We start from the raw sequence: 23,282 nt of genomic DNA on the forward strand, positions 1-23,282 counted from the left end.
ATTCATTCTCAGACTGTATTCACAGTTATGTATATATATTAATCACATTCAGTTGTATGAATATAACAGCTCTTATAAGACAGTTGATTACATTCTCAATCAGAGACAGAGAATAGCAGCTCTTTATTATCTTGAAGTTCAGATCACAGTAGTCTACACACAATCTGAGATCTTTATTCTTTTTCTTCATAAACATCACAGAGGCTTCTGCAGAGGCCTGTGAAGATCAGATAAAGTCATTCTTTAAATTCTTCTTTACATAGGTCTGTAAGATCTCTGTCTCATAATGAGAGAGCTTATAGATTGATCTTCAGAAGAGTTTCTGCTCTTCTATCAAATCTATTATCAGATTCTTCTCACAGTGAGAAGAAAGCTCAGCTGCCTTAACTGAGCTGAATACCTCTGTAAGATCTCAGTATTTCTCTGATATCTGAAGCTCAGTTTTCATGACTGTGAGATTCTCAGACACTTATAAAGTCATTATATAGATAAGCTTATCTTCTCTAATTAACTCTGCAGTATTAACTGCTTCTATCTTCATAAGTGAATCTATCAACACTGATTGAAAGTATAAACCTGACTCACAGACAGCTATGTGTGAATTGTGTCTTTAGAGTTATATAAGTCTTAAATACATGTTATCTGTGATATCTGTAATAATCACAGTTTCTGCAAATCTTCTTCAGATTTCAGAGAGATCTTGTAATTCAAAGATAACTCTTATAAGTCTCTCAGTTCTCAGGTCTGAGTTCTCATGCTCTGCTTATTACAAGAGCAGGTTCTCAGTCTTCATCTTTCAACTTATTCACTCTGTAAGCTTTAGAGACATTACAGTGATCTGAGATTCTGAGTTCATTAATACTTCTTATACTTGTGAGACAGCAGCACTGCAGTGTGATCTCTTCTCATGAGTAAGTATTTTCATTGAGAGAGCAACAGATTCAGATGTCAGCTTTAAGACTCTTAAGAAGGCTGTTACTGACTCTGTCTGCAACTTCTCAAATTTCTATTTTAATTTATTCAGACAGTTTGCGCGGAGATGTTCTGATTTAGAACAGATAAAGCAGAGTTCTTTTTTCTTAATCTCTCTGTTATGCACTCTATTCACAGAAGCTTGTGAAGCTCTTTCTCTCTACTCAGCAGTCAGATACAAATCTCTCTATATCTTATCATCTTTTTCTGACAAATCTGTTCTCTGTTGTTCTGGCCCTTGCAGAGCCAGTCAATGATTCACTCTTCACAGGTCTGTGACTCTCACAGTGATCTGTAAGTGATAAATGAGAGTCATCAGTTTCTTCAAAGCTAAGAACTTAGAGTCTTACTCAATGAGCTTATTCTACATATCTTTATTCAGTCTCTTCACAAATATTATCATTCAGATCTTATTTCAGAGCCCTGTTTTCACAGATTTCAATTCACATCATAATTTTATGAAGTGCTGTGAGTAGTCTTCATCAGATTTCTCACCTCTTTTTCTAATATTAATAATTACAGTTCAGATGTTCTCTGTTCAGCTTATAGAGTCTCTCAACTTATTCTCTAGATAGATCTTAAGAACAGATTATCAGAATCTCTTATAATTATTCTCTAGATAATTCAGCCAGTTCTTGACTTCAGTGTAATAGAGATCTGTCATTGCATAGATGACAGCTTCTTCATCTTTCATATCACACAGCCGGGCTTGTGAGTCAATTTTAAATACAAACTTATAAAAGCTTTTATAGATTGTGATTTGATAGATGATCTTAAGTAATCACAGCTTGAGAAAGTTTCTTTTCAGTTCACAGATGTCTCTGAAGATTATGTCTAGAGACTCAGTTCAAGAGTGTTTGCAGATAGTAAGCATTTCTTATAGAAAAATAGCTTAGTCTTGTAAGAGATGCTCAAGAATGTTCTTTACTGAGATTAATTTGTTTATGAGTTTGAAGAGTTTCTTTATCACAGATGCAGAGAATGATATCTTATAAGTGATTGATAAGTTCTCTGAGACTTCTTTTACAGAAATTATTCATGATTCAGATGACTGCTTCTGAGTGTCTGCAGTAGAGTTCACAGAGATTGAAGTATATAAGTTTCTAGTTCTTTCAGTTATAACAGGTGATTGCTGACTGACTGAGCTTGAAATGTAAGAATAAGTGCTTACAGGTGATTATTCAGGTGTTTGCAGCTTGATGTGATATGTACTGTTAACTACTAGAAGTGTTCACAGTAGAAAGATAAATGTAGAAGTTAAATATATAATAGCATTCAAGCTGAGTTATAAATAGTATTCATGAACTCCAGTCTATATAGTTGTGTGTAGTTAAGAGCCGCTAGCCCTATTAGTTACACAAGAGATAGAAATAGAGGTAAAGAATCCGCGAGGAGCGGGATTTCTTACATTATTAATAATCTTCAGATTCTTTTTATACATCTTACATTCTCATCTGTGTATTCAATGAGCAGAAGGTTGAACATCTGTTTAAGCTTTAAAAGAGAATAATGAAGTTTCTCTCTGATATCTGTAAATCTTCATTGATATTGAGAACATGTTAATCATTATAATCACAGCTTGAATAGCTTCATCTCAAAGTTCTCTTATAAGTCTGCTGTTAAATAGTAAGCTTCTTGTCTTTTCATCTATAATATAATTGACATATTCTGCAGAGTCATTGAACTATGATGTATCAGATGTAGTGATCTTATATATGATCTCTTTTCACTGACAGTAGATCTTTAATTCATCACTTTTAAATTCATCTCTATCATCTCAGTGTAAAGTCTCAATTTGATATTAAGTAGTGATCTCAATTCTGTTAATAAAGATTATCAAACACACAGTGATCTCACTCTTTGATATTATAAGAATAATTCATCTGTAGTGTGTAGCATCATCTGTAATACTTATTTAATAATTAGCTTTCTCATGTGTAGAAAGATTGATTTCATTATATAGTATACAGTCATCATCTATAAAATTCATGAAGAATCTTATCACAGATTTAACAGTTCTTATCATTGATATGAATATTGAATGTGTCATTTTTACCTGTACACAGGTCTTACAGAATGACAAAGCTCTGTTACTCTTAATTCTTATTCTCAGTTATAAATCTACTGCTAATTTAGTGATATCTATAGAATTAAGATAATCAAGCTTTTAATATTATTATAATATTGTGTATTTAATAATCTTGATATTCTTATTAAATAATGCTAGCAGAGGATCTTTTTTCTCTGCAGACTGTAGAATTTTTATAGATTCAAATTCATTATTTAATATTATGAATCAAATTAAGTCTCTAGTCATTGATTGTTTTTTCAGAATGTAGATATTCTTATCACTTAATTTAGCAGTAAAACTCAATATCTTGTCAGAAGAGATTAGTAAGATTGAATGAGTATTCTCATAGATCAGTTACTTATATGTATAGCTCTAATATATAAGCTTCTCAAAACTTATAAGATTCATCTTCAGCTTGAAAACATAGTGAATATTCTGCAGCAGCAGATTTGTTTCTTTAACTGATATATTTATCTTCTCTATAGCTGTTGCAGAAGCTGTCAATTCATTAGTTATCTTCAATATAATATTAATCTTCTGCAGTACTATTAATATGAGATTCTTATAAGATGTAGCATGAGCACTGAATTCAGAGTTCAGAATTCAGATATCTTTACTAGTTTAATCAGTAGAATAGACTGTTTCTGTTATATAAAATACTTACTTAATAATATTATAAACTGATCTTAAGTCTGTTTCATTCTTATTCTTATTCTTACTATGACTAGTAGAGTGTTTTTCAGAAAATTTCAATCAGTAATCTGTTTAAATGTGATCAATCTTCTGACAATAATAATATATTTTAATAGTATTATTACTCTTTCTATTCAGTTTGATGAAATCTTTATTCTTATTCTCAGAGATCTTCTCTTTCTTCTTATTCTTTTTATTCTTTCTATTGAAATCTTGAGTATTATTTGCAGAGATCTTTTCATCAGAGATAAGAGATTTATCAGTAGCTAATAATTATAGAAGAATATCTTAACATAATTTCATGAAATCATTTTTAAGTATTCTAGCATTCTCATTCTTCTCTATTATATTCATTTAATTCTTTATAAAAGACAATCAATCTTTACTAATCTCTGTAAGAAGTCTGTTAAAAAACATGAAATCTTTAATATTATATCTTAATTAAATATAATCAGTTCTGATTGTGATTAAATATTTGATAAATATATAATCAGAACTCTTTGATTTTGATATTATTTTAATTAATTCTTAAAATAGACAAGTTCTGCAGACAGTAGATCTCTCAGTGAAATTATTCTCTATGATAGATTATAGAGAATAAGTAGATAGTTAAAACTTCTTAAGTATAATAAAGTAAGATTTGATCTATGAGATAATTACAGATTATATATAGTTATATAATCAGATATTTTATTCTGATTAAAAATGTTACATATTTATACTGATATTCTTATCAGAATTGATCTGCTTATTATTAAAAATATTATCTATTTCAGATTATCTTACTGTGAGCAGAATCTCTTCTTTTTATATAGAATAATTTACAGAGTCAGTGAGTATAACAGACTTCTTTATAAGTCTTACTTAATCTCTGAATTCATTAAGAATCTTTATTAATATAGATATTCTACTCTTTTATTAAAGATAGTTTATTAAATCTGTACTAAGCTCTTTATTTTTATCTCTATCTATCTTTATTCATTTAACTTCATACTGAAGTCTTGTAATTTCTAGTCTTATATAAGTCTTCTCACTTACAGAGTTATTATTATTTCAGTCACTTAAGCTCTCTGTATTATCTGATATCTCACTGATAATATCTTCAATCAGATCTTTATATATATTAAACTTATTAAACTGTTTCTCTGTAATGATTTCATCTGACTTAAACATCTCAGAGATAGTTACTTTTCAGTTCATTATTAATATTAATAATGATCTGTGATCTTGCATCTGCTGTTCTGATATCTTCTCATTTCTCTGTCTTAAAGACATGTATTCTTTTATTAAGTCAGGTGTTCTCTCAGATCTTAGATTAATCATGAGTTCAATTACTTAATAAATTATCTAGACATGCTTGTAACAACATGTGAAGATGTCAATTGCATGTTATTTTACAGCTTTTCATTGTGTAGAGAGCTTCATAACCTCTTGAAGAATAACATTGTTGTATTGTATTGTAATCTAACTACGCGAGTTACACTAAATGAATAGGTTGGGGTGGCACGTGACTAGGGTAGGTGTAGTAATCATCAACACAAACCGAGCCAGAGGTCTGAGCCCGCTGAGATAAGATCTGATATTAGTGTTGAGGGTCCCGCGGTTGGTCGGCCCTTCTACCAGCAGGCGCTGGTGGTGATTGAGCTCTTTTGTCCCAGTAGCCTACAGGTTATGAGACTGTTGAGCGTGAGCCCCGCTGTGGTCAACATGCATGGGTTTGATCCCAGAATGGACTTAAAAATTCCTAACAAATACCCTTGGACATTTTAACAGTGCCAAGAGACATCCCAGGAGTGTGTCCTAGAAGTCCTGTGAGCCCTAGGACTGACTGAGTCCATTATTAAAGGAGCCATTGTGGGGAGGCCACTGAAGGGAGCCACTGAGGGGAAGTACTGTACTCTGTGGTAGCTGGTCCGAGGGGGGGTGTTGGGGGTCCCGCGGTTGGTCGGCCCTTCTACCAGCAGGCGCTGGTGGTGATTGAGCTCTTTTGCCCCAGTAGCCTACAATTAGATCTGGATCGAAATACCGTGCTTAATCAGCCACATCACATGACCCAGAGGCAGCAATCCCGTGACGCGTGAGCTCAACCTCCAGCTCCGAGCGAGATAGCGCAGATATACAAGATACAAGACCTTGAAGCCGATATCATTGCTTAGACCTGGGCTCTTGAGACATTCCTTCTCTTACTGCTGCATCCCACCCTGTTATCTCCCTCACAACTGTTCTTCCTATCCCACTACACCTCCCGAATCCCTCTCCTCCCATCATTAGTCGCAGACCACAGCTCCAGATATGGTATGCTTTCCCAACACCTTCCACCCTACCTAATACACGAGCTTCAAGAAACCAGCAACTAATTCGCCCCACCTCACCAGACGTCCATAGGCACCGGCTACGATCTTTCGAACTCTATCTTCTCTCCCGATGGCAGGAATTTCCAGGTACCTCGCCCTCTTTCGTCCGCCAATGAACCCTCCATCACGCAATAACGCAAACAAAGCAGCTATTCTGACGGGGTGGAAAATGCTTGAATTGCAAACATCATAACAGGTCGAATACGCAGTGAAAGCAGTAGAGAACGGCGGCACATCCATAGGAATTAGATGCAAAGATGGCGTTGTTCTGGCCGTTGAGAAGATCATAACGTCCAAACTCCTCAAACCCGGCGCTAATAAGCGCATATTTACCGTCGATAGACATATTGGAATTGTCAGTCCTCTTCCTCGTTATACACTTTTTTTTTTTTTCTACTCTGTGGCCCCGGATATACCTCACCGCTAGTGGCTAACGCATTCTGTGTGGGAATATAGGTATCCTCAGGCCTCCTTCCCGACGGCCGGCATTTCGTATCCAGAGCCAGAGACGAAGCCGACGATTGGAGATTTACATACAAAGGCCCCATTGCCACACATGTCCTCGCTAGCAGATTAGGCGGTTATGCACAAGCATATACCTTATACTCCAGCGTGCGGCCGTTTGGTGTCACCTCTATCATTGGTGGCTGGGATTCGGAGCTGGAGCTCCCCGTGGACGGACAGGTGGGATCCGGCCCCAAGTCTGGCGCTGGTGGGAAGGTTGCGAATTCCAAGGCTGGTGGGCCAGGGTTGTATATGATTGAGCCGAGTGGGCTTTACTGGGTGTGTAGCTTTCATAGCCCTCTTACTTTGTTGCTTAATCAACCCTCCTTCTCCATTCCGTTTATAGAGAATCATTTCTGACAGCAGACGTGAACAAAAACCAGGGCTACTACGGCGCCGCAACAGGCAAGGGGCGCCAAGCTGCCAAAGCTGAGCTAGAGAAACTTGACCTGGCCTCAGGTAACTTCACACTACTAGAAGGTGTCAAGGAGGCCGCCCGTATCATATATGTTGCGCATGAGGATAGCAAGGATAAAGACTTTGAGCTGGAGATGACGTGGATTAGTGCTGCGGATGGGCCAACGAAGGGCCGCCATGAGGAGGTGCCGAAGGAGTTGCTTGAAGAGGCTATTCGGGATGCTAAGAAGGCTATGGAGGGAGAGGATGAGGACGAGGAAGAGGAGAAGCAAGGGGAGGGTGAGGGCGATAAGATGGAGGAGTAGTGGATTTTGGGTTTGGTTCTCTTTAATGTCGTGTTAATCCAAGAAATATTTTGTCTGCAAAGTTGAGCTCTTTTTTCATGGTTGTGCGCTGCGCTCTACTTTCTTATAAGATCCTCTAGATATAAAAAAATAAAAAAATAAAATAAAAAAATAAATCTTTCGATTGTCTTTTCCCTCATATGACAAAACAAATTGATACAAAAACAATTCCAGATAAATTTTAACGTACAAACCAACCCTCCGTCCGTTCCCTTTTCAATTCCCTACAAAAACCTCCCCTCCGCCCACCCCCTCCTCTTCACCCCAAGCTCAACCGCCGCCCGCCCCCAATCCTCCCCATGATTATGCGCCGCACTCCCCTTCCCATCGGCCAACCCAGCCCTGACCAGCCCTTGCTCCTCCGTAAGCACCGTCAACAGCCCAAAGATAACCGGCACGCTCTTCTCTATCTGCAGGCGCATGAGGCCGTTCGAGACGGCATCGGCGATGTATTCGAAGTGCATTGTTTCGCCTTTTATCAGGACGCCGATGGCGATCAGGGCGTCGAAGGGGGCTTGTGAGGATGCTGATGTCGATGCGGGTGTTTGGACGGGGGAGGACGAGGTGGGGGTGTCGATGGATGTGCGGGTTGGCGGGGGTGCGGTGGCGGAGAGGGTGTCGGCGGTTGCGGTGCCGGGGATTCGACAGGGCGTTGCGGCCTTGGTGGCTTGGAGGACGGAGCCGGTGTAGATACTGTTTTCGTTATATCGGATATCAGTAGTTGTAATATATGGGAATTGGAATACGCAAGCGAGATGGGGATTCGTTGGGTATATATATATATATATATATATCCAATGTGAAACCCATCCATTATTCAAAATGATATCAATATGATCCAAGCATGCTTGACAATCAAATCACCCAACATATAGCATAACATAACATAAGATAATATAATAAAATAATGGAAAAAATGGGAAACAGGGGGGAAAACACACGTTTCAACAGCAACCGGCAACTCCCAGCTCCCCGGCACACTCTGCGTCACGATATTCCCCTCCGCAACCCCCGCCGCCAACAACGCCTTCTTCGCTCCATCTACCAGCGAATGGATGATCCTGTCGTTCCACCGGGCGTGGACAATGGCGATGCGGAGGTTTGAGCCTATATTTGATTTGTTTACGTTAGTATCAGCGGTATGTTGGGTGTAGAAGGGGAGGTGATCAGGGCCCGGGGGAGGGAGGGAGATGGGGGTTCTAATCATATCGATGTGTGGTGGGGTGGGGTGGGGTGGTGGTGGATTTACCGTCGTGTACTTCGGCGGTGCCGGGACCTTTGAGGGCGGTGGACATTTTTTAGAATTGGAATTATAATTGGAATTGGAATTGGATATAGGCTGATGATATAGAGGAATGTGAGTATGGCTGAGCGTTGGGTTAGCTGGGATTTTGATAGTTGCGGAGCAGGGGCGGAGAGGCGGGGTTACTAAGCGCCCGAATGTTACAACTTGAGATAGGCGATAAATAAATACCGGATATTATTATGTATATATTAATGACATGACATGTAATATGTAGTCAATTGGCATCTCCCATATCCGCATATTATAGTGAAAACACTTAACACCGCAAGAAGGCATACATAGTGGAGCTGATGGTGTATTGTAATATATATATTCCTCATCCACACGAAAGGTAAATACTGAACGGGGGACAAGAGAAGGGAATATATTAAGCACGGCACAAGGAAGCCAGATAACTAAACTGTACCTAGGGGCTTTTCGGGGTTTAAAAAAGTAAAAATATAGCCGGCAATTAATTACATCAAACCATTACACGCACGCAAAGCATCTCGGTGAAATAAAACAGGAAAAAAAAAAAAAAACACAAGAAGCAATCAAATCAGGAAAAACCCCACTCACTCCAAGGCTCCAGACCCCAGTTCCTCCCCATCTATCCATCCATTGCTGATAGATAGATCGATAGATAGATTATTTAGTTGTACTCCATATACCCCTTTGGAGAATCACCACAATCCCATCAACAAACACTCACTCGCATACAAGTGAATTTTCTAACAATTCATCTACTCAACAGTAACGGACTTGGCCAGATTGCGTGGGAAATCCACGTTCAACCCTTCCGCAACAGCCAACCAATACGCGATCAGCTGCAGGGGGATGACGTTCAGTAGACCCTGCAGACAATCCACGTTTGATGGTACTTCGATGCGTTCGGTTTCCGAGGCAGGGAATTCTTCGTCGCCTGCGTTGCAGATGACGATGGGGCGGCCACGGCGGGCGATGACTACAGTTTTTTAGTTGTTTATTCTTTTCTATTCAATTACTTTGGAAGAGAGGCTATACGTACTCTGCTGGTATGCATTTAGGGATTTCTTGAAGATCCCGTCGCGGGTCAGAATCATGATGATAGGTAGGTTTTCGTCGACAAGAGCAAGGACGCCGTGTTTGAGTTCGCCCGACATGACGGCCTCGCAGTGGAGGTAAGAGATTTCTTTGATTTTGAGGGCGCCTGTATATATGTTAGCATTAGACTATTATCACGGGGCGGGAGTAAAGGGCTAGACGCACCCTCCAAGGCGGTGGAGTATTGGCTTCCTCTACCCAGCAGCAATAAACTCTTCTGATTCTTGAAGAGCTTGGCACACATTTCCTTGATAGGCTCGCTCAGTTTCAGAATCTCTCGGAACTGATCGGAGAGTTTAGACAGGCCGTCGATGATATCCTCGCGCCGTTTCTGTTTGGAAGCCCGGTCTTCACTCAGAGATAGTGCAAACATTACCATTGCGACAAACTGCGAGGTATAGGCCTTTGTGGACGCGACACCAATTTCGGGGCCAGCGTTGATGTGCACGCCGCAGTGTGTGAGGAGGGAAATGGACGAGCCGACAACGTTGACGATACCGACCGTCAGCGCGCCTCGCTCGAGGCAGTATCGGAGCGCCATGAGGGAATCAGCTGTTTCGCCGGACTGGGAAACGAAGACGCAGGTATCATCACGGAAGACAGGAGCCTGTCTGTCAAGGAAGTCGGAGGCCAGCTCGACGGCGATGGGAATTTCGGTGAGCTCCTCGAAGACGCCGCGGACGGCCATGCAGGAGTGGTAGCTGGTGCCGCATGCGATGAAAATGATGCGTCGGCAACGGCGGATGGTAGTGATGTACTGTCTTAGCCCACCCAATGTGACTTTCTTGTTAGCAACGTCTAGACGGCCGCGCATGGTGTTGACGATTGATTCGGGCTGTTCGAAGATTTCCTTTTGCATGAAGTGGTCGAAGTTTCCCTTCATGATCTCCTGGAGTTCGAGCTCAATGGTCTGAATGGCACGGACGTTGGAGGTGCTGTCATTCCTGGTGAGGCGGTGGATGTTCAATTGGCCCTCGTGGATGTGGGCAATGTCGTCATCTTCGAGGTAGAGCACCTTCTTGGTATGCTCGACGATGGCGGATGGGTCAGAGGAAAGGAAAAATTCAGCAGGCTGGGGGATTCCATCGTCAGACAAGAAGGCACGGGATTGCGAACGGTGTAGGAGGGATTTATCTGGAGGAGCCAGCAGGGTAGTCGCTGATTTTTTAAGGGCGACATTTTGAGAAGCTTGCTCGGCAGGGAGCGCACTGTCCTCGGAATATTCGACATCGACAAAGTCAACCTTCATCTTCTTGGAGGTGCGGACACCAATAACCAGAGGAGAACCCTTACGGGCGGCAATAACCTCGTGGGGGTAATGCACTGATTTCAGCAGCAAACCAAAAGCACCTTGCAGCTCCTTGACGACGGCCTTTGCGAGAACGGTGAAATCGATATCTGGATGGAGGTCGTAGAGGTATTTGGCAAACTTGGCTATGCACTCAGTATCTGTCTCAGTCTCGAAGCGGAAACCCTTGGATTCGAGGAGGGCCTTGAGTTCCTTATAGTTGGTGATGATGCCATTATGGACAACGGAGAATTCCCAGCTAGGATCAGATCTGGCTGCTGTTAGTTTTACGGCGAGGGAAAAGCAAGGTGTAAAAAGATAGTTCAAGAAGTATATACATACCTGTGAGGATGGCAGTTCAGTCTAGATGGGGGCCCGTGGGTGGCCCATCTGGTGTGAGCGATACCAGCGTGGGAGTCGAAGGTCTTGGAGAGATCGAAGTCTGAGTTATTGATGAGCTCTCTCAGCTTGGCAACTTTGCCCACTTCCTTGAAAGCAAAGACTTCATTTTTCTGTCTCCATCTACAGCCAGACCTGCGGAGTCGTAGCCTCTGTACTCGAGTCTTGAAAGGCCTAATGAACGAGAGGTTGCATCAGTAAGAACATCAAGAGCAACAAAACCTTATAGTGGGTTTTCCCAACAGATTCAAGACAAACAAAAGGAGCCCAAACGGTTAGCCACGCACCATTGACCAAAGTCTGAATAATGTAGGCACGATCTTTCTCAATGAGATAGTTGATATATCCGAAAATTCCACTGTTGTTATTTATTAGTGTCAGCTGGGATTCCGTCACCTGTAGTTGGAGTGGTTGGAGGGAGGGGGGGGGGGTGGAATGACAAGAGGGCAAACCTACCACATGGTTTCAGTATCTGTAGCTGTCAGGGAGGAGGGGAGAATCTAGAGTGGTCAATTGGAAGGAGAACAGTCTTGCAGGAGTCGGGACTGTGTTAAAAAATGATCTGGATATTGTTTTGAAGGAGGAGGGAGGTTGTTGCTTGGGGTGAAACGCGGGCTGGAGGGTTCGAAAGCGGGGACGTTGGTGGAAGGAGAAACAGCCAATAGCCGGCGAGAGAGACGAAAACGAAAGACGGGAGATGGGAGATGGGAGATGGAAAGCGAGAGAAAGAGGTGTAGAGGGGAAGAGAATGAAGATATATAAACAGGTGAAAACGATTGATTCGCTGGAGTGAGATTAGTTATATAGAGAGAGAGAGAGAGAAAGAGAGAGACGAGAGAGACGAGAGAGATATGAAGAGGAAGAAGAAGAGGAAGAAGAAGAAGAAGAAGAAGAAGAAGAAGGAAGAGGGCAACAGAAGGCAACAGAAGCCGAAGAAGACAACTTGGAAACAAGCAAGAGCTGAGGGGTGGAAGGGAGGTGGAAGGAGGTTGGAGGTGCGTGATGATTATAATCTATGGTGGTAATAGGAGATAAATATAGTAAATAATGTGGCATTAGTGAAGATGTGCGCAAAAGCAACAACAGCAGGTCGTGGCAGCAACAAACATCCAACCCCCAACGGTAGAACCCTGCCCACCAAGCAGTGGTCCCTGCCAGCAGTAGCAGTGGGCCAGTGGCGACTCTTCGCGGGGTCTCACCCCTCTTTAGCGTCCTGAGGGTCCTGGGCGTCGTAGCCTCGTAGCCTGTACGGAGTACGTAGCGCGTAGTAGGCGATGCTCCCTGCAGCTCCAGCATCCTTGCCCCTAAACTGCCCCTAAACTGCCCCTAAGGCTTGCCCCTAAACTTAGGCGGGTTAGGCTATTCTGCCCCTTTCAGCAGCCCCTGGCCCCGCTGCGATGGGGGCTCATGGGGCTGGACCATCATGACGAGGTTTTTGTCTCTCTTTTTGAGTTCCTTCTGCTCAGGCTGATCTCTGAGCCCCAGACTTCCCAGTGCTGAGTTCTGCTAAGTTCTGCTAAGTTCTACTAAGTTCTGCTAACTAGTTAAACTTAGTTGAAATCCGAGCAAGACCCTTGCGGTGATCTCCTATTTTAAGCCAATTGCCCCAATAATCTCGATTCTTAGCTCACCCAATGACCCATGGGCCGACCATGAACGAAGAAGGGAATGGAACTCTGGAACGGCCGCAGTCAACTTTCAAGACATTCATTTCCCCCCTGCGGAAGTGGAGAAGATGTTCTATTTTTGAACCATCTCATGGACAACAGCAGCAGCAACAACATCAAGAACAAGAAAAGAAACAACCTCTTGTTATTTGCAAGCAACTATCAGTGAACTAGTTTACTACTGTATGTCTATTCTTTTCTCATTGTTTAACTTACTCCTTTGTCTGACTTATTATTATTTGTAGCCAGGGGGCATCTCTTTTCCGGAGCTATCCTACCCCTGTTGTAAACGGCGTCATCGTTCGTCGCTTAGCCTTACCGAGGGGGGCCTCCTGCTGTTCTTCACCCTTATTACATTACATTCGGAGCATAACTATGACATAGATTAGCTCATAGTTACGAGAAGGTATGAAGAACAATCCAATGAATGCATTTGCAGAACCACCGACAATGGAGAACAACATTATTCCTCAGTGGTTCAAGAATAGCCGTACAGTATGGATAAAGATATCTCCCTTCCCTGCTGCCGGTGTCAACACCCTCAACAACTCATTCATATATATATTTACTATATTTACCATATATATCCAGTGCGTGTGCTGAGAAGATAAATTTCGGGCCAGGTTGGATTCCTGAGAACCAGCCAGCTAGTTATATACAAGGCTAGCTAACCTTTGATGGAAATCTGATATTTGCGCTGGAAATGGAAATTCAATCGATTCTCACTACCATCCATTTACTGGAGGTATCTAGAGACCAAAGGATGGATTGGCAAGCCTGAATCTCCAGTTTAAATAAAGTACATTCGGGTCCCGAAAAAGGCCTCAAGCATAATCGTGCCGACGAAAATAGCGGATGCCTTCCAGAGCTCGGCGGAGGAGACCGGTTGCATATGGCCATGTACAGTACGTGTATACAAAAAGCAGCCAGCGCCAGAGATGGAGCTAAAGCTACAAAGATTGCGGTCTGAGGAATTTGAACCTGATTCCACTTCAATCAGTGCCACTGACAATTTCTTCCAGCTCTGGGGAGATACTCTTAGTGCAATGCGGTTGGTAGCAGCAGTACTTTTTCAACACCTTACCTTGTCGGATATGGCCCGGACAGCTACAGATGCGCGGAACTTACAGCCTGGCAGACAGCATGTGCAATTGTCATCTATACATCTCATCTGGTACATTACAACCGGGATTCTACCTGATGGAGTTGGGCCTAAGTAATGTGTACATGTACAGCACATACATAGTACATACATACAAGCATCGGCCGATTTGCTTCCTTATGCGTTGGACATTAGCATACGAGACATTTATCGAGGAGCCTACATTTGCGTAATGATAAACATCATCGTCTGGATATTTAATCTAGCGTCCGCGCTACGATCACTCAGGGTCAATTGGATGAATTTGACATCGACTTTTGCGCAGCTGCTTCCGCCCAGGGACGATCCTGACATCGCGACGTCAGTGCTTGCCGGAGAATTAATGAGAGAGGATGTGATTGAGAGATGGAAATACACCCTAATGATCAACCCATAGGACCCTACGGAAACTTCCATCAGTATTTCATACAATCGTGGAATGCAGAATGTCCCTCAGGCACGCTACGTCGGACTTCCCTTCATGGATATTGTGGACGAAGGCAATCATGACAAACTCAGTCCCATTGGAGTTACTGGGGAACTTGATTCCAGCAATGATACAGCCACAGAGGCTAAGAACACGCCCCCATTTCCCCCTTCTTCTTCAGACGCAAGATATAGAGATGCCTTCATCCAAGATGCCATGTGCCCACAAGCTGGCACTATTGAACAGCTAAATCGTCAATGTCCTACAAGTTTACCGAATTTCAAGCCATGTGAATCTCTGCTCCCCAAATGGACATCTATGAGGCTGAGGGAAGTATAATATCTCTAACAGATACTTTGAAAGAACATGATGTCTGGGGCCCTCCAGCGCTAGGGAGGCCATGGGCGAAACTCATAGTCATTAAAGGATCGAAAGGTTCTCAACAGACAAGAATTACCCTTCGCATATCGCACGCTCAGTATGGTTTGGTATATGCTTGAGTTGACTTTGGGAAGGTCTGGCATCAGGATCTAAAGGAGAATCGCTTCTTCATACCCGTCTAGGCTTTGTCAATTTTATGAGTGTCGTTCACTGACAAACCCATGAATGACCAAAAGACTCTAACTAGACCATTGGCTTACGTTCCTTCATGGCTCAACAATGACGAACATCGTCCCGAGATCGGATGCTGTGGGAAACCCCCATCTTTCGGCCGAAATGTCGTTCTCATCAACCCGCCAGATTCAAATACCCAACAATACAATTCTACAGCGGTGGTGCTGGGATTTTGTCGATACGGTTTTATTCTCCCAACCTATTCGCAGTAGAGTAGTCAGGCTAATAATGAAACCGGCGAAGTGCTGAGCAAGGTCGACACTATCAGAACTAACGTAGCACCATAGACAACACCCACCATCGAATATGCCCGGAAGGGAGTCCCCACTCCCCTGGCAGAAAAATTGGTAGACGATGTGTGCAGTGAGATTCAGACGATTACCAGCGCACCGGAAAAAAGTACATCAATTGATATGAGTGATGGACGTATATTGTTTCTGTAGGCATGTTAATTAGGCAATTCGCAGCTGCCCCTGGCCCTTAGTATGATTGTTGGTTTAGTCTAGCACCATCTACAGGAATGACCCTGTATTGTTTTTTTTTTTTTTTTTTTTTTTTTTTTTAACACTAGTTGTTTGCCTGTCAAGCAGCAAGCAAGGACGAGCGAGAGGTGGAAGTTAGGCTAGTGTTGGTTGGAGTTCGAAAGGATTAACAATAATGATAATGATGGACCAGGAACGTAGCTTCAGTCATTCATAGGTTACCCAATAGATAAAGGGGGGCCAGCAAACGTATAACTAATCCGTACATATTCGCAGTCAAGTCAATAATAATTCATAATTCACGAAAGGCAAAAGGGGCATCATTATTGCCATCCGCAAGAAGATTGTTTCTTGGTGCCATGTTTGCCAAGACAAGCATAGATTACTAATCCGGCCCTCTATTCCGTTGCAGGTTCTTGATGGATGATGCTCTTGCTCTGGCAGGACTCTCAGCATAGAGAGTCATGAAGGTTGATCGGATCGTGTTAGCTATGGAATACTCTTTGTTCTTCAATTGCCTACTCTCTATGGCCCGCGCTACATAAAATAACATTGGTTGTCTGAGGATGTTTACTGGGTTTTGGAGCACATACAGACCCAACGATCTCTTCATTCGTCTTCAACCCCCCTGTGATATGCGGAGGGCACATACAGAAACTGCATTGAATATAAATCCCTTCCACTACTTACTATCACGTTTCACACAGTCCGCGGGCAAGTCCAGTCTTGTACCGCCCTGCCTGGTGCGGTTTCCGAGCCTTCCGCACATTCCGTTCCCGCTACCTTTATATCCATCCCCAGGTTCCATCTTTTCACCCGACGTCATGTGAAACGTGAAATGAGTATATACATGCAATAATGATAACGCGTATTTCCGACTTGAGGGGAAGAAATGATAAATCCTTGCATATATAGATATATCTCTCTCCACTGGTTCACGCGGCTGTCATGGTAGGGACGGAGATGGTTCGAACTAGCCAGCCATGGATAATGCCGGGGATAGATGCAGATGAGCATTCACACGACAAATTCATATAAGAGTGTTGTTAGTAACCTGGGCGTGTTGGAGGATTTGCTCCAAATAGATGTTTGTCCTGAAATCACGAAGCGATTCGTAGATGCGCTGTTCTGGGCAGGTCGGATAAGACAACAGGGAAGGGACCGTCCGTAGCCCGCAGAGACACACAGTACGACTCACTCTGACAGCTGAATTTCCATGTTTGAGGGTAGTATTTATTATCTGTGGAATCATCTCAATGGCCATACAACCGCACGGGTGCCGGAGACATTTTCTCGGTTCCGCCGCTACTCGATTGTCCTGGGGAATTCTGGCTTATTTGTCAACTGGAAGGGGGTATCATGAAAGTGGGGTATACATCTCTAGACAGCGATCCAACATAGTATCGAACAATCAACGTTTAGCCGGTGGGTGGGTGTGTGGGTGCTGTTGCCAGTTCTCCGAGCAGTTTCTAGTAGGTTGCGGGATCGATGGCCGCCGCTGGGGTTCTAGAAGAATGGCCGGAGAAGAAGAAACGTTGGTATTTTTATATCAAAGGTATTATTTTGAGCCTAGTAGATGACTGTGAGATATCAACATATTGATACCGGAATGCGAAAAGCGTCACTGCCTGTGGAGAAAATGGAATAACATCGATCCTCTCCGCTCCGGGTGTAAGTGGGGGCAAAAATATCAGGCGCATCGGCCCTCCAGAACACGTCTTAGGTGTTGACGACATGCATCAAACAGCCCATTCTCCTTGGCAAAGACGTTGCGGCCATTTCGCGCTAGATGTGACGAGATAAATAAGATGTCTTGCGATGTTGTTTATGGAGATGGATGATGGGGGGGAGTCGGTGTAGACAGTGCATTACTGCTGGGATGGCCTCCGCGCACGCAAGTAGGGGCGAACGGAGCGGACGACGAGAGATGGTGAATGCAGAAGTTATACCAGAGCTGGAAGTTGAAGTTTGATGAGTGCTCGCAGTCCAGTAGATGATGTAGCTGATATAGTTGGTGTATTGTTGATGTGGTGGTTGATGTGGTTGGTGGTTGTGGTGTTGTAATTTAATGGCTGGTGGTGGAGTGTTTTTTTCCCCTTCGCCGCCATTTTCAACTTCCTCCCATTTCAGATTTCAGCCTCCAGATTTCTTCTGTCACCACAAACCAAACCAAATAAGAAAAAGAGCCCTCCACAACGACGACAACCACTGACAGCTCCAGCTGGTTGGCAACTTGAACTCCTCCATACTCTGTTCTCTCCCCCGACCTATTGGCTAATTCCCGTTTTCTCTATCTCTCCTCTTTGCCTCCTCTTGCTCCACAGTTGCGCGTCCTCCGCACTTCTTGTTCCTCTGTCCTCTCTCTCTCTCTCCCCACCATTTTCGCGTCACTTTTCCCGCGAGTCCCCCTACTTTTTCCCAATACCTACCCCGTTAATTCCTAAAATCCGGCGGAGGTGAATGTCCTAGTAGACTGCCCATAGCTAGTCTCCAAATTGTCGACGATGCTGTTTGCGGGCTGTCTCTGGTCGGTATCGGGCTGTTAGCCATCTATCTGTCTCTCCCCATTATGTCACGCGCCTCGGCGGGCTTCGCAGACTTCTTCCCTACCGCTCCCTCAGTCCTCCAGAAGAAGCGCTCCTCCAAAGCTGCCCAAGACCGGCCAAAGGGCAAGCTCAAACACGACGATGATCCCCAGTCCTCCAATCCAGCGCCCACCGCCGCCACCGCCGCCGTCACAGTCACTGGTGTTGGTGTCCCTGGTGCGGAAGAGGGCGGGGCCTCAGACAACAACACCAACAGCGATGTGCACAACAACATCAACAGCAACAACAACAACAAGAACAACAGTAGCAGCCATACTAATATAAATAGCAATACTCAATTTGATGAATCCGCTGGCGCTGTTGCTCGCGGGGATGTAAATATCACTCCAGGCGATGCCAACGGTGTAGGTTCATCCAGCTCTACTAGCACAGGTTCCTCTGTTTTCAGCGCATCCATTTTGCCCCAGCCTGGGTTAACGACTTCTAACGGAATAACGCACCCTCATGCCCTCACTCCTCTAACCAATACAGATTCGTCTCCCTCGTGCAAAATCGCCAGCCCGTCAGGCCAAAAATCAATTGCTGCAACCGGTGAAATAGTACCCACGAGTCGCTTTGTGGACGATATCAAAGCAACAATCACCCCCCTCCAGACTCCTCCAACTCCGCGAATCCAGGCTCGACCTGCAGGAAATGCACCAAAGGGCTACAAACTAACCTATGACCCAGATTTGGAACGGAAACCTTTAACCAAAGAAAAACGGAGGAAGCCTCAATATGAAGTCTTTGACACTACCGAGGACGAAGCTCCGCCTGCAGATCCACGCATTGCCATTGCCAACTATACTCGTGGCGCGGGATGTAAGCAAAAAACGAAGTATCGCCCTGCGCCTTATATTCTTCGACCATGGCCGTACGATCCCGCTACATCTGTTGGGCCCGGTCCACCAACACAAATTGTAGTAACCGGCTACGACCCTCTAACCCCTCTGGCACCGATTAGTGCCCTCTTTTCCAGCTTTGGAGATATCGCGGAGATCAAAAATAGGACAGATCCAAACACTGGTCGGTTTCTGGGTGTCTGCTCTATACGGTATAAGGATTCGAGAATGTTTCGTGGCGGAGGACCCCTCCTAGCGGCGCAGGCTGCGCGAAGAGCGTACCTGGAGTGTAAAAAGGAACAGCGCATTGGAGTACGTCGGATACAGGTCAGTCTTGATCGTGATGGAGTAGTCAGCGACCGGCTCGTTGCAAGGATTATTGGGTCGCAGAGGCAGCAAGAACCTCCGCCGCTCGTGATGGAAGAAAAAATGAAATCGGAGGAACAAGATAACCTCCCGCCCCCAACAGCGCCCAAGGGCCCATCGCGAAAGCCGAACATGCTGATACCCGAAGGCCCACGAGCGACGATGATGAAGCCTCCCGCACCCTCGCTCATCGAGGAGACGCCGATCCTTGACCAGATTAAACGAGACCCTTACATCTTTATCGCTCACTGCTACGTGCCTGTACTTAGTACCACGATACCTCACCTGGAAAGGCGGTTAAAACTCTTCAACTGGAAGTCGGTTCGCTGCGATAAAACTGGATATTATATCATTTTTGATAATTCCCGGCGGGGCGAGGAGGAGACGGAACGGTGCTACAAGATGTGCCATATGACCGCGTTATTTACCTATGTGATGAATATGGAAAGCCAACCGTATGGTAACCCAAACTACGTCCGCAGTCCCAGTCCTGAACGAGTCAAGGCGGAGCAGCGGGAGAAAGCGGAGAAGGAACGGTTACAAAGGGAGGATGAATTGGATATCAAAGAGGAGAAAAAGCTACGCGCTGCTGATCTTGACCCTGCCCGGGAAGTGCTTCTTGTGCTTGTTTCTGAGCTTAGGGACAAGTTGCTGGAAGATGTCAAGTCTAGAATAGCTGCCCCAGCCCTCTACGATTACCTCGAGCCCGGTCGTCACACCGCTAAGCGACAAAAGTTGGGGATCCCTGATCCTGAGAGCACTCAGCGTCCTGCGTTCCGAATTGACACTTCCGATGACACTATCGTTGGAACACCGGATTCGCGCACAGACTCAAGGAGTCGCGCGCCATTTGGCCCTTCGAATATCCTCTCCCTTCCGCGTATTCGCAAGATGCAAGGCCTGGAGAGCGCTAATGATGCTTTCATAGATGAAAGGCGAAGACGGCCACCAAGACGAAGAGAGTTTAGACCCCTCTATCATCGCCTGCAGCAACTCCATGAAGATGAAGATTCGGATGATGAACGAAGGACTTCGTTTACGCGGGACACAGAGGAGCAGGAGAGTCGACCGCTTAGCCGTATGAGCATGATGTCGGATTCGGAGAATGAAGATGGGTTTGGAGATGAGCCGATGGCTACCGAAGCTGATGAGGAGCAACTGGGTGTCAAAGCTATCAAAGATGCCACTATCGACGAGCTCGAGCATACCATGATGGACCTGTCGCCTGCCTCGAAGAAAAGAAAGAGGATTTCTGAAGAACTACAAGCTCGGAAAAGGCAGAAGGAAGATGAAGAACTATTTGGCTTGCTTGATTCTACGAAACTTGATGAGCAGATCAAGCCTGAGCTGACGGACTTGGATGTGGATGACGCTGCAGCAGTCATCGAGCCAATGACACAGATCAAGGTCAAGAAATCCAAGGCGAAGAAGAAATCCAAGAAACAAATATTCGAGGAGCGGGAAGCGTTGAAATTGAAGGAGCTAGAAGGCATAGAGCATGTTCCTCCGAGAGAAGATACTATCACGATCAAACCTCTACCAATAGAGGAAGAGAAATCGATCGAGGATGTTGTTCCTGAAATCTTCGAGGAGACCAGGCCGGAAGTCGAATGGGGTGTCTCCAGAGATGTGCCCAGACCCACCGTCGAGGATGATGAAGCTATCATCTTGGATCTTGACGGGTGGCAGAACCTCATCAAAGACGACGAGGATATTCGATTCCTTCGAGAAGCCCTTCAAGAATATCCACCCTCAGACATTGGAAACCTATCCGCTTGGGCTTGGAGACAAAAAGAAATCAAAGCTATCAATCGTGCTGGTGAAAGAGGACCTGTCCATACGGAAACCAAAATCAGTGGCTATTACGTTCCCAACTCAACCGGTTGCGCCCGCACAGAAGGGAGAAAACGAATCCTTGAATCCGAGAAATCAAAATATCTCCCCCACCGCATTAAGGTACAGAAGGCCCGCGAGGAACGCGAGGCCCTTGCAAAGGCAGATCCGCAAGCCGCTGCTGCAGAAGCAGCGCGACTGGCTGCCGCCAAGACGATATCCAAGTCCACGTCCCGTTCTACCCGCGTCAACAATCGTCGTCTCATCGCTGACATCAACGCGCAGAAACAGGCGTTGCCCATGCAGGGCGGCGAGGGCGACGTCCTTCGTTTTAACCAGCTTAAGAAACGCAAGAAGCCTGTGCGTTTCGCACGCTCAGCCATTCACAACTGGGGTCTGTATGCTGAGGAGAATATCTCTGCCAATGACATGATTATCGAGTATGTGGGCGAGAAGGTCCGGCAGCAGGTGGCTGATATGCGAGAGCGGAGGTACCTCAAAAGTGGCATTGGTAGCAGTTATCTCTTCCGCATTGATGAGAATACAGTCATCGATGCGACGAAGAGGGGCGGTATTGCCCGGTTTATTAACCATAGCTGTACTCCGAATTGTACGGCAAAGATTATTAAGGTGGATGGGAGTAAGAGGATTGTTATTTATGCGTTAAGGGATATTGAACGAGGTTAGTTCCCCAACTCTCGCCCGATTCATTCGATGTACAAATTCCGGATGTGGAACTGACTGACTAAAACCAATTGCAGATGAAGAACTTACGTACGATTATAAATTCGAGCGGGAATGGGATAGCGACGACAGGATCCCGTGTCTCTGTGGCTCGACCGGGTGTAAAGGCTTCCTTAACTGAATTGACCTTCCTGGTTCCTAGTCTATTTGTTGTTTACCTACTCAGCCTCCTCGCCTTCTGGCTTTCTCTCTCTCCAGAGATGGGATGTGTGATACCATACAATACGATATTTTACCCCTTTCTTTTCTTTGGTTGTTTATTATTTTTCTCTTTCACATTTTTGATCCGTGCCGATTGAACAGATTATAACACGACACGACAACATCGAATCACCGAATGTTTTTTTTCTCTCTCGTGCCGTATATTTTTGCCTTGGTGGTTTTTTCTTCTATTATTATTATTATTTTCTTTTACCAGCATCTAGTCTTTAGGGCAACACCGGAAAATGGGGGCAAAAGCGAGAAAAACTAAAGTTCAGAAAGTAATTTTCACTGGGAAAGGCGTTCACTTTTTTTCTTCTCGTTTCTTTAGCTCCTTCGTTTTTTATATTTGCGTCTGTCCGTATAGGGATATTTCTGGCGTTATCGTCTTGTTTCCATACCGTTTTCCATTTGTTCCGAGGTTCTTCTCTCCCCATGGAGCCTTATTTTATTACGTAGGGGATAGGATATGGGTATGTTTCTGTTCAGGGGTTTATTTATTTCACCTTTCTTTTGGTGGTGATATTTTTTACTGTTCAAAGAGGATTTGGTGCTGCTGTCTGTACCTTTTATTTTTACTCCTCTGACCATTCTTGTGTCTAATATTATATTTTATTTTCCAGCGCTTTTTATTTTCCCGTCCTTATTCACGATGGCTATGTATAATAACTTCCCTTTCCTCCACTACATACACACATATATATATATGTTTTCGTTTTGCCCACCTTGTGCTTTATTTCTTCTCTGGCCTCCGGGATCTATCTATCTATTGTCCCTTTTATGTCTTATTCACTGTGTCTATGGACGGAGCCGCGGGGGAAAAGAGAAAATATTACATGGGGGTAATTGAATGAGTCTGCCACTTTCTTTCTCTATCTATTTTTTTTTTTTTTTTTAATAGGAATATTTCAGCACAAATTACCAATGCAGGGTAATAATACAAATATTAACGTAGTTTCTTCAACCGTC

The 23,282-nt window shown here is 44.2% G+C and overlaps 5 protein-coding genes across 5 annotated transcripts; 3 read left to right on the forward strand and 2 right to left on the reverse strand.

Annotated features, from left to right (window-relative positions):
- Nucleotides 1-5,771: 5,771 nt before the first annotated feature.
- BDCG_03848 (20S proteasome subunit alpha 7) lies at nt 5,772-7,485 on the forward strand. Its single transcript, XM_045419515.1, has 5 exons — nt 5,772-6,031; nt 6,112-6,177; nt 6,287-6,445; nt 6,547-6,873; nt 6,978-7,485. Exons 1-5 carry the CDS (start codon nt 6,029-6,031, stop codon nt 7,314-7,316), a joined length of 894 nt encoding a protein of 297 aa, XP_045275796.1. The 5' UTR covers nt 5,772-6,028; the 3' UTR covers nt 7,317-7,485.
- Nucleotides 7,486-7,579: 94 nt separating this feature from the next.
- On the reverse strand, nt 7,580-8,650 carry BDCG_03849 (6,7-dimethyl-8-ribityllumazine synthase; the record flags this gene model as incomplete). The annotated part of the gene is made up of 3 exons (XM_045419516.1): nt 7,580-8,048; nt 8,297-8,462; nt 8,605-8,650. The coding sequence occupies 3 exons, from the start codon at nt 8,648-8,650 to the stop codon at nt 7,580-7,582; spliced, it is 681 nt and encodes a 226-aa protein (XP_045275797.1).
- Nucleotides 8,651-9,383: 733 nt separating this feature from the next.
- BDCG_03850 (glucosamine-fructose-6-phosphate aminotransferase) lies at nt 9,384-11,871 on the reverse strand (the record flags this gene model as incomplete). The annotated part of the gene is made up of 7 exons (XM_045419517.1): nt 9,384-9,604; nt 9,668-9,829; nt 9,889-11,282; nt 11,354-11,453; nt 11,546-11,584; nt 11,698-11,768; nt 11,867-11,871. The coding sequence occupies 7 exons, from the start codon at nt 11,869-11,871 to the stop codon at nt 9,384-9,386; spliced, it is 1,992 nt and encodes a 663-aa protein (XP_045275798.1).
- A 2,087-nt stretch (nt 11,872-13,958) lies between these two features.
- Nucleotides 13,959-15,472, forward strand: BDCG_03851 (uncharacterized protein; the record flags this gene model as incomplete). Its single annotated transcript, XM_045419518.1, has 5 exons — nt 13,959-14,128; nt 14,191-14,251; nt 14,616-14,934; nt 14,997-15,133; nt 15,263-15,472. Exons 1-5 carry the CDS (start codon nt 14,016-14,018, stop codon nt 15,470-15,472), a joined length of 840 nt encoding a protein of 279 aa, XP_045275799.1. The 5' UTR covers nt 13,959-14,015.
- A 720-nt stretch (nt 15,473-16,192) lies between these two features.
- Nucleotides 16,193-23,275, forward strand: BDCG_03852 (histone-lysine N-methyltransferase SETD1). The gene is made up of 2 exons (XM_045419519.1): nt 16,193-22,050; nt 22,130-23,275. Exons 1-2 carry the CDS (start codon nt 18,312-18,314, stop codon nt 22,231-22,233), a joined length of 3,843 nt encoding a protein of 1,280 aa, XP_045275800.1. The 5' UTR covers nt 16,193-18,311; the 3' UTR covers nt 22,234-23,275.
- The last annotated feature ends 7 nt before the right edge of the window (nt 23,276-23,282 follow it).

Source organism: Blastomyces dermatitidis, assembly GCF_000003525.1.
Source record: "Blastomyces dermatitidis ER-3 genomic scaffold supercont1.3, whole genome shotgun sequence".
Lineage (NCBI taxonomy): Eukaryota > Fungi > Ascomycota > Eurotiomycetes > Onygenales > Ajellomycetaceae > Blastomyces > Blastomyces dermatitidis.